This window comes from Leptosomus discolor, chromosome 9 (assembly GCF_034619465.1).
Source record: "Leptosomus discolor isolate bLepDis1 chromosome 9, bLepDis1.hap2, whole genome shotgun sequence".
NCBI classification, from domain to species: domain Eukaryota; kingdom Metazoa; phylum Chordata; class Aves; order Leptosomiformes; family Leptosomidae; genus Leptosomus; species Leptosomus discolor.
In genome coordinates this window covers 15,475,229-15,489,344 of record NC_141399.1, presented here as the reverse complement: position 1 = coordinate 15,489,344, position 14,116 = coordinate 15,475,229, and the positions used below count along the sequence as shown (strand labels likewise).

Sequence of the window (14,116 nt, the reverse complement as noted above, 5' to 3'; positions counted from 1 at the left end):
CTACCTTAAGAATAAACACAGCCCACAAAATGAAATAAGCATATTTGAACAATTATTATACCGGCTTTAACTGTCTTGCTTCTTACGTAATAACTCCGCAAACATAAATTTTTTAAAAATTAAGACCTTGCAGCACTTCAAATATCAGGTTAGGTTTTATTATATCCATTTTCTGAATGAATCAACAGAATCCCTAAGACATCAGGTCCTTATTATGATATTTACTTACAATACTTTAGTCTCTCTTGTTAATAATGGTTTTCAGCCATTTCATTTCAGTGATGTGGAGTTTATGCCAGATGCAAATAGTGAATACGTGTAGTCATCTAGGCACATTTTATGTACACATACTTTATCTTAAATTTTGGAACTCTATGACTACATACACTACATAAAAATTAACTAGTTTTTTACAAGCAGAAGTAATAATTTTTACATTGTTGATACTCATGACTTCCCAAAAAGTACTTTGGACAATCTATTTCAGATTGTGGATTATTCTCCACAATTTTGACTGTGCATTGTTTATAAGGTACTCCGTATGACTCATAATTGATTTACTTTTGTATCTATTTCTGATTACACAATAACCATTAAGAGAGTAACGGCATTTTGGGTATACATTTACACTGTGTATAGATGATCATCCCAATTATAATTCTTAGAATATTCAGAAAGCACTAGCCACTAAATGATTCTAGCCAACCATATAACTCTGTATAACGAGAGGCAGTAATCCTTCCTCTGGCAATCCACATATTCCCTGAGGATAACATTCTATTACCCTTATCTTCACAAAAAACATCACCCCACTTTTTGGTTTTAAGCACTGCAGAAAAAGATTCTTCATGGCAAATCAAATTGGTATTAGCATAGAAAAGAATGCTTAACTACTCTGAGTGTCACATTAAAGAATACAAGTAGAAACACTAGTGACCGATTCACAGACAGCATTCTGGTAGTTCTAAAAAAATAAATAAAGTTAAAAAAAAATAGCATTCACTGAAACAGAAACCTACCCGCCTCTTTTTCTCTTTAAAAGGGAGAAAAAATAATAAAAAAGAAAATAATCAAATAATCTTTTCTTTAAGGTGTTGTGTGACACACACACACCCCCAAATGCAGATGGGGCAGGAAACTAGGACTACAGCATTTCTGTAAGGAGTTGTTTCTCTTTATCCCCAAATCAAGAACTTCTGTTTGATTTCATACCCCATCTTTCATCATACTGCAGGGGTACCTAAAAAGATAGCTAATTAATGTAAGTTATGTCATAGCTTGAAAGGCCTATAAAGTGCCTGAACCTTCTTTTGTTCTTAAGGTAATCAGTAATAAAGTATACAGTTTGTGTAGCAGTAATAACATCCACCTCTAAAGTGCTTCAGTCTTTTTAGAAAAAAAAGAAAATCAATTTAATAACATCCAGACAACACTATAGATGAGACATTCAATTTGCTGTACTGATGTTCCATGTTGCCAGCATCAGCAGGTTCCTAAGCTACAGAGACATGGTTAAAAATCTGCAGAAAGGTTTGTAACCTTGCAGACAGCAGACATGAAGAAAAAGATGACTTGTCACACATGCAATGCCACAATGCAGCTATTTTCTTGTAGCCTGTTTTCACAGCATCCACTTAATTTTATGTTTCGTCTTTAGTATAGTTTTCAGACAAAGGAAATGAAAACATATCATGATTTCACCTTCCTTTGTTAAAGCATTCTTTCCTGTCCTATGGCAGAATCTAAATGTTTGGGGAGTTTTACATATACCCAAAAGCTCAGACTTTCATTTCATATACAGCAGTTGAAGTCAATAGGCTGTCAGTCATCTTTAAACTCACTAAAAAATTTTTAGTAAAATTAAATGTAGAATTATTAAATATTTATTTCACAGATCTCTAATATAAATTAACAGATTGAAATAAAGGTCTTTAGTGACCAAGTGACCAGTAGTCACCAGTAATGACCAAGTATTTTCTTAAGTATTTAAGAAAGCACAATGCCATCTATTACTAAATGTACTATAAATATTGATCCTGTGAAAGTATGTATTGAAGGCCCACATACCTAAGGAGTCATCAACCAATTATTATCATCTGCAAATATAGCATATTATTATGAAATAAAAATCTAAACCCAGCAAATTTTGAGGTGTTACACTCTGCATTCAATTTTAAGTATTGTATACAGACCCAGACACCTTCCAGACTGTGAAATTTTTCATATAAAGCAGATGCAAAATAAGGTATAAATGCTTAAAAGTCATGGAACTATTTATCTTGTAATTTCAACAGTTCTGTTCAGACACATGCAGCATTAGCTGTTAGGTCTTTGCATCATAGTCATTTAGCAGTAGGAATAAAGATGTTATTGCAGTTATTCTTTATATTCACCCTGCTTGAAGCCTTAGCATTGATAGAAAACATCTTAAAACCCTGCCTTGTTGTAACAGTTTGTAAGCAGAATGAAAATATTTCTCTCCCATACAAAATGAAGTCTTCCCCAGAGCCCTCAGAATAATAGGAGACAGACGGACGAAGCTCTGTTCCCCATTACTTACCCAGTAAGTGAAAGGCTGCAGAATAATGATAAGGTAACTGAAGGGGGGGGGGGGGGGGGGTGGTTAACTCAGATTTAAGAAAAACCCCAAACAAAACAAAAATAACACCACCACAACAAACATGAGTTCTAGAGTACATTCATCCTTCCTTCTTACCAACAGAGACAAAATTCAGGAGAGACTTCTGGCCTGTCTAACTGGATTTGATTCTAGAAAATGAGGACATTTTAGGTGTGATTTTAGTTTCCATTTCTCTTTACTAAGTAGTGAGAGATTATTACTTCTGGTTTTTGCATGTATACCATAGCATATAGCTATTTCAGATAATTATAAAAGCAAATGCTAGTCAGGATCAAAGGACAAACCCATAAAGAAGGCTATAGTTCAACTGATTCAATGGTCCTTTTACTTTCTTTTCCATATTTTGCATGCGGTACAATATCACCAAGTGAAGAGCTCTCAGGCTAAGGGAGCAGAACATCCATTTCTGCATGTTGCAAGTCACAACATCTCACAAAGGCAGTATCTTCCATGACCACTTGTGAGTGCTGCATCAAAGAAAATGGAATACTAGAAGATTGTATCCAAATTGAAATTTCACAAAAATATTTGCTTATATACTTCAATTATGTACCTATTTCCCCTTGATCTCAATGGGATTTTAGACTCTGCCCTGAATCATGGTCATGGAAGAAATGCTTTCGGGCTTCTCCAAAACAATGAGGAGACAGGCTTTGTAGAAATATAGAACTTAATGACCACATAAAAAATGGGGAAAAGGAGGAGAGAAAAAGACCTATGCTGCAGCACATGCAGGCACTTGGTCTTAGCCAGTGGAGAAAAAGGATCATGAGTCTTCGTGGAGTTGCTGGTGAGTAACTACGGTTTTCAAGTATTTCCTCATGCATTTATACAAAAGGATTTGCTGTATGTCCTTCTCAATGTCACAACATACTGAGAATAGTCTTGCTACATTTAAAATGTCAAAATATACTAAATATTATTTAAGTAGATACTTTCTGTTCAAAGTTTATTAATTTTCAATTAGTGACTACAATGGCTTTCAACAGAGACAATGACAGGGCTTGAAGGTCCGGTAATATCTCTGATCTCATTGTAATTGCATTTTTACATGTGGTATAGCATTTCAGCAACATTTACAAGGCTAATCTTCCTGGAATTTTCCAATAGAGAGGAAGTAGGATTGTGTTATTTAAGAAGAGACACTTAGTGGTACTATTTTCTGGGAGCAAACCTGAAGGGCTATTTTTCCTATAGTCACGTCTGTTTTTCTGCCCTCCCTGCCCCATGACAACAGTGTCTTTTCATGCTTTTAAATTAGAATAAGGTACCTAATGAAATATGTAAGTGCAGTACTTTGCTTCGTTTCTAATAGTCCCTTTGTGTATAATAGTAGAAACAATAATATACAGTAAAAGCATCACATTCTCTGTTTCAACTGACATCAAAAAGATATTAAGACTTAAAAGCTTTCTGCTGAAATAGGAAATCTGAAAAATAAAAAGTATTGCAACTATATCATAGTTGTAAACAAACACTTTCTTGGTACTGTTCTTTTTAAATACTTATTTCTGCTACATGGTGAAAACCTGGGCTTTTATACGACAGTGTAGATGGATTTACTCTTGCAGATTTATTGTTCTCTTTTTGGTACTTCATGTGGCAGAGCTCTCATGAATGGATTAGAGATACTTGGAAATAATGTGTCATGAATGAGAAAAATTAGGTACATAGCATAAACTCATTTATAATGTGTGAAAATCTAGCTCCTTAAGGTGCAAGACTGCATGTATGGACTCATAAAAAAAAAAAGGAAATAGACATTAACAACTCGGAGCCTTAGTCATACAAATAAAACATAGTGTGTTATAAAAATAGCATATACTAGATTTATATTTTTAGTAGCAGAAGATATTAGGAAAACATAGGAAAGCGTTTTTTTTGGCGAGGGACATAGGGACTCATAAAATAAACAGTAAAATGAAAGTGTCCCTTCTTTCAAGGAAACAGTCCAGAAGATAATTTTAAATAGTCTTTTGATGGTCATAATTCTCTAGCTCATACACAATATCAGGTTGATGTCCTCCCAGAAAACCTTGATTACTTAATTTACACTACTTTGAGGATTTAACTGGAGCCACGTTATTCCATTTCAAACTTATAGCAACACAATTTTTATTTAATATGTTATCAGAATGAATCAGGTTTTTAATCAGTTGTCAGGCAGAACATATCTACAATCATATGTAGCAAAGTGATCTTATCCCTGTTTACAGATTATCTTTTTTTTTAAAAAGACTATCTTTACAAAGATATAGATGGCTTGGAAAAAAAGAAGAAAATATGAATTTTGTATGGTGTCAGTATGTTTTCACTCTTCATTTTTAGAGAATGTCATCAACAAACTGACAAAGCCTTCACAGTTAAATGAAGAATTTATTCCTTTCCATAAGAGAACAAGATATTTCTGCTGCAACTAATGAAGACATATTTAATATCATCTAATGTTAAATAAAACTGAAATAGGTACTTTGCTGACAGGGTAATTGAGGTAAACAGAAACTTAAGAACTTATCCCAATTATAGCTATTACTTTGTCCATCACTGTCCACCACAGTATCAAAATGGCAGGAACATAAATGATAAGATGGCAAGGCAATATATAGGTGAATAGAGAACAAAAAGTGTGAGAAAAAAGCCTACTAAGCAGTTAAAGGTACGATTTATAAATATAAAAAATTTCTTTGGAGAGAATAAAGATGGTGTAATGCCAAAGCAGAGGATCCTGAAGGACACCGCTTGCATGATTTTTAGGTATGCTGACATTGCATATATGTAGGCTATTGCGTTTTCAATAATTCTTCCTTTCTAGAACAAATTTAACAAGGAACATTGAAAGCTCTAATGCATTAAAGCATGCATATGGAAATCTTTCGCATTTTTCATACTGAAACATTTCAGGCTGAAAAGAGGACAAGCTGGTTTGATTTTTTTCCTACATATTTTCTAATATACGATTTAGAAGACTGTACAATACATGAAATCTTTTATAAGAGTTGGGTAGAATATTGCATATTAAATAAAAGCTACTCCCTAAACACCATGCCCTTGCTAAACAAGGTAGGATTCTTCATGCTAGGTCTTTGGAGAAGTATACCCAAAGGGAAACCTGTCCTGCTGCTTATTGCAACAGCTAAGTATTATCATCTTGGGTATAGAGGTTGATTTGCACATGAAAGATACATAGCACACGGTTTTGTGAAAATACATTTCTGACTGCTTCAGAGAACTCTTTCCTTACTGTTTTCATATGATAGACAGAGTTTCCCCGTGGTATCTTCCCATTCTTAAGAGAGGAACTAACTTCATAGTGTAAGAAAATACAAGACATCAGAGGCAGATTCTGAGAGATTCTGTAACTCTCCTTAGACATCTATGTTTGCTAGATAAAGCAAAATGTTCTCATGGAACATTTGGGGACTTAACAACTTAAAGCAGATAATATCCCATCAAATAAGAGATAGAAGACTGGCCACAAGACTTTTTTAAAAAACTAAAAAACAAAACAAAACAAAACAAAACAACCCAAAACAACCCAAAAAACCCCATCAAACTTTCAAGCCTCCTTTACAGGGGAAAAAAATGAGTTATGTTTTCATAAGACAGACCTAATGGTAGCTTACAAAGTCACTCAGTCATATCAAAACTGGAAAGGAGATAAAATTAGTGGGAGAGAGAAGGTGCCAGAAATACTGATTGCAATTCCGAAGATAATTTAGATTCAGTCATATTCCTCATATCCTCTATTGGTTAAATTTATATATTGCTTAATGAAAATTCTTCATACATCATCTAATGAAGGAAATCTTGAACCATTACAAGATTTAATGGACTGAAGTATTAAGAGTAAATATTGAAGCCTGTAGCTGAAATTAACACTTTTCAGACCATTTCTGTAGGGATAAAAGCGTATGAAAACACCTGGGAATCTCTTAAAAAAAAAAAAAAAAAGAAAAAAATTGTTGTTTATAAACATTTGTGATCTGAAGCAGCAGCTAATAAGGTAACAATTTCACAACCAGTTTACAGTTGTCCTGTTTCTCTCAGAAAACATTCAGAATTAAGTTTGAATACAAAGAAGGATTTAAGAGATTTATTGAGACTATATTACTACCAGGCATTTATATGAGCACAGCCAGCTGATAAAAGACTTAAGCCATACAGTATTAAGGAGTTACACCCATTTGCTTAGGGATAAAAACATTACATATGATCTAAAAAAAACAGATTCCATTTTGAATATTTAAATACCTGAAAAACAAGCTACAGTTCAAGTATGATACTGTTTCCAGAATTATTCAGGAATCTCATCAGACAAATGTATTTTAAAAGCCCTAATATTCCACATGTCTAATTAATCAGCCGAAAAATCAATGAAAGCTTTACCCGTGAAGAATCACTCGTCTTCAACAGTAAAAACAGAATAAGAAAAGGCAGGAGTTATATTCACGTAAATAGCAATGACAAATAATCTCAGTGAAAAGTACTGAAGAACAGTAGGGAGACAAAGATCAAAGGTCCCATATTCTGCTTTGTAAATGGTTGATCATCACATTCCAAGGAGTTACTTCTTGAATGTCACAGAGTAGAAACAAATATTCCTTATATTTCAGCAATATTGCCATCGCCAATGGAGATGTGACCCAACAAAATACAATACCAAAATGAACAAATGCTGACATCCAATGGAAAAATACAATACCAAAATGAACAAATGCTGACATCCAATGGAACTCTTTTCATAATATCTGGTCCTACATCTTAATGCATTACTATTCAACATCCTCATCCTTTCCACTACACAAAGGCTAGCATCAATTGACATAAAGAGTATGACAGGTCTCTTCAGAATATGCGCAAATACCAATACATCCTTGCATTCTTTTAAAGACGACAGACTTCCTGGCATGTCCTGGTAAAATTGCAAAAGTATGTACTTTCTTCCTTCAGAGAAAAATAGATCTTTTCTCTGAAGAGAAAAATAGATCTTCAGATCGCAGTTGGTTATTACTCTACACTCTCTGAAGAAAATCCTCTTAACCAACAAAAAATAGAATAGTAGTATATCACTTTTATTACATGAAACAACAGTAATTGATGTAACATTTTCAGAAAATCAGTAAAAAAAAAAAAATCCCCAATTTACAGATGAGATAAATGTGACTAAAAACTACAAAGCAAAACTACTACTTTTTTCTATAGAATACTGAAACCCCATGCAGCATATTAATCAATTACTTGCTCAAATTGCACTTTGAAGAGTGAGGTTGTTGCTTCCATGGGCGTAATAACAAGGCAGGTATCTCAAACTACAGAAACTTCCTATAATAGTCCCAAAAGTTGCTTTAGCAGAAGATAAACAGTGTAGAAGGAAATTATTTCACATCCAAACACGAGGCCTGCTAGACTTTTCTAATCAGAAAAATTCGAAGAATTTCTGCACTACCATATAACATCCATGTGTTATGTAACAAAATAATTTAATTCTGGGCAATTTTTTTTATACAGATCAATAGAACCAAATACATTTTAAATAAAATCTCACCAGTTGCCAACTCTACCCCTCACTCTGCTAAATAAAGAAATTTAAAAATGCTGAGTACTACATCTGTTCCTTCTCCAGTCATAGTAAACTGTTCACTGTCCACAGTACATACGCATCTTTAGCTTCAAAAAGCATTGAATTATTAATGAGTATTTTGGGAGAAAGAAAAGTTTTTTTGTGTTTAATGATGTCTCACAGGGGAAGCATTATATAATGGTCAAAAATGTACCCTGTAGGGAAATATTTCCTTAATATCTATTATCCTAAGTTCATTACTACAGCAAAAGGCCATCTCTATCCTCGAGCAATATCACATAAGCATCATTTTTGTCATTAATGAAATATCCAGTTATCTAAAATCATTTTTACATCATTAGAAAGACTATTACTGACTTTTCAATAGGCATACACTTTATATTGGATATGAAGCTTTGGGTTTTCCATCAAATAAAGGTGATAACATACTTACTTTTCTGTCTGGCCAATTATATTTTGCAAATATTGTATCATATGTATCCACAGCTCCATCAGTAATCAACATTATGGCTTGGCTGCAAATACTTCCTTGTCCTGTGTGATTGAACTGTGAAAGGAAACAAAGTTAGAGCACATTCCTGTTAGATGAAGAGAGATAGGATCACACTGGATAAACATGGATCTTGTCGAATCTCTAGCATGCTTAGAAGTAAGTGAAAAAGTCTCAGGTTGAAAACATTTTATCATAGATATCATGTTCTTACTGAATTGTAACTTCAGTTGTGTATCAGCTTAATAAATAAGAAACATACATAAATATAGCACTTCCTCAGATTAAGTGTATCCCCCTGTTTTAGACAGATTATATGTATTGATCATATACATAGGATTTGCTTTCATTTAAATATAATTTTCAAAGAACAAGCCGCACAAAAAGAAGAAGAAATGAACGACTGATAATTTTACTATGAAGTACAAAAGATACACCATTTATAGAAAGACATGACTATCCATTTGGCCTTCATATTCACTCAGGATTACATTCCATATATTATTTTTCATAAAATGTTTATGTGGGAAAACCAAATTAATATTATATATTCTCAGATTCTCCTATTACTGAAAACGAATACATATTAAGTAATTCAAGCTGCTGAACTGTATTTGAGCACAAGTACTTAGACAACAGTCAACACATCCTTTGGAGTATGCAAAGAAACTTTCATCATTCCACAAACAGGATTTTCTCCTGGGCAAAGAGCAAGTAAACTAGACTAAGTCATACCATAAGCTTTGATCTCTTGATTCTGGAGTTGGTGTCTTAATTTTGAATCCATCTGTCTCCATTTGCACTTATTGCACAATAGGTTCTTATTTGCCTGTGCATTGTTTTATATATTCAAGGAATTTAGGTGAAACATCTGGCTTTTAGCAAAAAAAATACAAACTTGGAAAATTATTTGCTTTTTTAATTATTCTGTACAAACACTGAATCTATGAAAAGACCAATAAACTGGGTCATTACACACAACTCTTTATAGAGTGGGCTAACATTTAAATACATGCTGATGAATTAGTAGTCTCCTTTTGTTCTCTTACTATGTAGTTTTCAGATACATTACCAACTTCGAGGTCCTACCACCTTTCTCTTGGTATTGAGAAAGCCAAGCTTGTCCCAACTCAACAGCTTATCTGTGATGAGTAGTGCCCAAAAAAGGGTGGTTCCATTTGAGAAGTAGTATTTAAATTTAAAGGTGAATTGCTTTGCAGGGACTCTACTTCTGGATTCAACCAAACTTATTTGGAGTATTCTAGTTTGATCTGGGCAAGCAACCGCTCTGTCTTTAAGATATCTGCAGTCTACTTGGCCTTATGTATTCACCATTCTTCCCAAAACTGTAAAAGCCTTTTTTCTAGAAAAAGTTCTTAACTTCTGAAAATATCGTCTTTGTAGACATGCCTGCAGTGAGAAAGGGAGTGGATGGTGCGTTCCAGCAGTACTCTCTCCTCTTTTCTTCTGCCTCCACATTTCTATATCTGAGTAATCCCAATCACTTGTATCATCTGCAGCTCTCCTCCAGATCAATTTCCTTTTGATCAAACAGGAACCTCAGTGAACAGTAATAGAAACACGTTACTTAAAGGGAAACTATTGTGGGTTTACAGTTAGCTATATTCTGGTTACTGCCTGTGTGAAAACTCTTATCTGTGACACCTGTAAGGCAGTCTAGCCTTAAAACCCTTCAGTCATGACAGTTTTTCCAGTCTTAACTAGAACCTGAATTACTAAACTGGAATTCCTCCGCTAGTATGATCTTAGATCTAATATTTTCTCATAAAGATGAAGTTACTTTGTCAAGGGATATATTCGTCATGTTGACAACATATTTTAAAAGAGACAAGATATATTAAAAGGGCAATTAACGAAGGGGGAATGCCTTCGTATATTTATTTTAAAAACACTCTGTATGCATCTGCATTATTCTATGTAGTTATCTGTTTGAATATTTTGAAGAATGAGATTAAATTCAAATGCTTTGATGAGTAATATCTTCTCGTATTTGTCTAGAATTTTAATTTTATTGAATAGCAAGAGTGATGAAAGTGCTTTCCATAATAATAACAATGACAAGAGCCTTATGATGAACTACAATTAACTCAGCGATTCATAAGTTAGCAGCAAAGATTTCAGTGCATCCTGACAATTACAGCGTTTGGTTGTGATTAACAGTCTTTGAAATGTCACAGAATTGTATTTAATTGACTACGATTTTTTTAAAGGTAATCACTGCAAAGATCATATTTGTCACCAAAAGAGATAATTGCAGTTGTCATGTGACATAGTAGGTGCCTACTACTGCACCAAGCACTTCTATGTTTTTATGCTGTATAATGAACATTGCATAAATTGATGATCAGAAAGAATTTGGAAGTGGATTTTTAAATATTCTTTTCAAAGACATCAGTATCAACTATCTTCAAGTCTTAAGAACCTAGGCAAATACTGAAAAGTAATTGCAAGGCAAAATTAACGGACTTTAATTAGTGTAACCCCTGAACCATTGTAAAATCCAACGGGAATCTTAATAGACTGTGTAAAACAAAGCTTTTCCCCTTTTTCTTTCTTCTCACACACAACCCACCCCCACCCCCCCGCTTTCTTTTTTTTTTTCTTACATCACCCCCCTAAATGCAGATGAGACATCTTGAGCTAACCTATAATTCACAAGAACAGATTTCTGGCACATAAAGGCTACATCCTATAGACAAAGTAGAAAATGTTTATCTGTACTCTTTTAAGGACAGATTAAATGGCTTTTTCTCTGGCCTAGACTGCTTAATAGAAACTCCCAGAGACTTTACTGATATTCCTGTATATAACGGAAAATATTTTTCTACTGTTAATTCTGTAAGTATGTATGCAAGAAGGCTTGAAGCTATTATATTGCCTTTTAAAGTATAAATAGAAACAGCCATTACTCCACTTTGAATAGATCTGAACATACATGTAGCATGATCCATCATGACCTTACAGATCAAAAGACTCTCACTCATTACAGGTACGATTCAATACATGGGATGTCATTTCCCTTTATACTCAAAATTATCAGTGTATCTAAAGAGATTTTTATACTACATTCGTCATTAGTACTTTATTTGCCTTAAGACTTTAAAATAAAACAAAACAAAAAGAATTTCATTTTAAATTTTTTCCCCCAAAGAAATGACTATACTTAAGAAAACACTTTAATTCATTTTCATGAATATAAGCTCAGTTGAAAAAAAGGGGGGAAAAGGAGGAGGTAAAAAGGTACTGGGGGGGGGGGGGGGGGGGGGGAAAAATTATTCTTGTATTTGTGACTGAAATATTTCTTTCCAAAGAAACCTTGATAAATGTGAGTGACAATAATAAAGTTTCTAAAAATATCAGTTGGCACAACTCAATCTTTATTCTATCATTTGTTAATTCATGAGTTATGACTAGTTTGTCTGTATTCTTAGAGTCCAATTGAGGTTAATTAGGGTGCATATTAATTCTAAAGGTACATGATTTTTAAGATACAGGATCTACTAAGGCTAGATAAGCTGATAAACAAATGGCCTGGGAAATGTTAGGCAAAAAGAGAAACAAAACCTGTTTTCATGACATGAAGAAAACTCAAGTAAGAATATGCCTAAGAAGTTATCAGAAGTAAAAATGTACTATAAAAATGGTTTTCCAGCTTTCTTCACTTTTCTTACTGAGCTTAGTTGTACAGAGACTTTTACTGAATTTAATTTGTGAAACAGAAATTAAGTTCCTGTAACATTTACACTGAAAGAAACGTATCTCATTTTAAAGGAGAGACGTTGCAGTTTTTAAAATCGTACCACTTTTCAGAGCAATACTTTGACTAGAGAGGAAGGGTGATTTAATTTCTAATGATGTTTCCTAATCAACACTCCAAGGCATTGTTCAAACCAAGAATGATAAAGCAAACTAGTTCTCAATCTGAACTATCAAGCAGCATGATAGGGGGTCTAAATTGTCAGCACTAATCTTGGGATTTTCTGTGATACTACAGATCACACTAATACCAGTTTTTTCGAGTCCATAGAAATAGAAATTATAGATTTCTTGGAAAAAGGCAATCATGGAAGGATGTCAGGAGGCCAGTTTGGCTCACTGAGAAGAGGTACCCTGGATATGTTACAGAGGTTCAACTAGTATGAACAAGGCATTGGTTTGCTTATTTTTGAAAGCTTGTCTCTAAAATTTGTAAATTTTTTTTTATCTTTAAAGCTCATATATATACATACACACACAAAAATATGTATTTATTTTTCTGGATATAAAGTGTGATTCTCTCTCAAGGACAAGCTGTTCTTAGAAAGAAACACATACTAATGTTACACAATATTAACTACGCCAGCTGGACCACCACCATGATAAACATATCGAAAAGGATTAATTTCTATCTGTAGACAAACTAGAATGCCTAAATACACAAGAAATTACATTCTCACCGCAACATCATCAGACATTTAGTAAAAGAAACTGATCATCTAAAAAACAAAGTCCATATATTTCAACCCAGTAATTTGGGCATCAAATCACTATCTTGTACTCGAATTACATAGCAATCTCCCTTTTTTGTTGCTTTCGAAAAGCTTTTAAAAGCCTTTAAGTAATCTTGTCTGAAAAACTCAAAGCAACAGATCTTGCATAATCTATTTTAAAGGTTACTTTAAGTAAGTCCATATGAATTTAATAGACCTGCCAGGAATTTGATGTTGCTCTGTATTTCTAGACAATACCTCCCTCCACGCTAAAAAATAAATGAAATAATAAAATAAAATAAAATAAAATAAAATAAAATAAATCTCCCACTACACATAGGGGTTCTAAATCAGGATCAACTCATCTCTTAATTTATTTAGATTATTAAAAAGAATATATGCATAATCTTTAAATATTCTCTTTTCTTTTTTTAGTAAAGAGAAAGCTTTTCTGGAAACTTCAAAGCATTTTCAATCGTATCTTAAGCTGTTAATATTAACTTCAAAAGAAAGCTATAGGGAATGCTTTAACAGGCTGATAATGCTTATTTGTAACATCCAACCACTTAGCAGGAGTTGATCCTGTTGGAAGGTGTTTAGTCACTTTTGCTGACTCCCTAATGCGGTTCCAAGGTTACCAAGATGCAAAGAACAAGGGTTTGGCCTCCAACTAAAAAGAGTGAACTTGAGGCAAGATGGAGCATTCTGAAAGGATCCACAGAAATAGGAGTTCTCATTTTCTTGCCTACCACACTACCTAGACCACATTCACTCTTAATGCCATGAGAAATATTTGACGATGCGTTCTATTTTCATCGGTTTCCTCCCTCATACTAATTCTCTTTCATTACTACTTCTGTTCACTTTTTTCTTTCCTTGCTTTTTCCAATATACGTTCCCAAGAAAGTATATGG

The 14,116-nt window shown here is 33.6% G+C and overlaps 1 protein-coding gene across 1 annotated transcript in view; it reads right to left on the bottom strand.

Moving 5' to 3' along the window:
* The window catches only part of CACNA2D3 (calcium voltage-gated channel auxiliary subunit alpha2delta 3), a 466,721-nt gene that overhangs the window by 225,635 nt on the left and 226,970 nt on the right, over nucleotides 1-14,116 (bottom strand). The window contains exon 11 of the mRNA XM_086470039.1: nucleotides 8,656-8,769. Coding sequence (XP_086326165.1) covers nucleotides 8,656-8,769 — 114 coding nt within the window. The remainder of the gene's footprint in view (nucleotides 1-8,655; nucleotides 8,770-14,116) is intronic.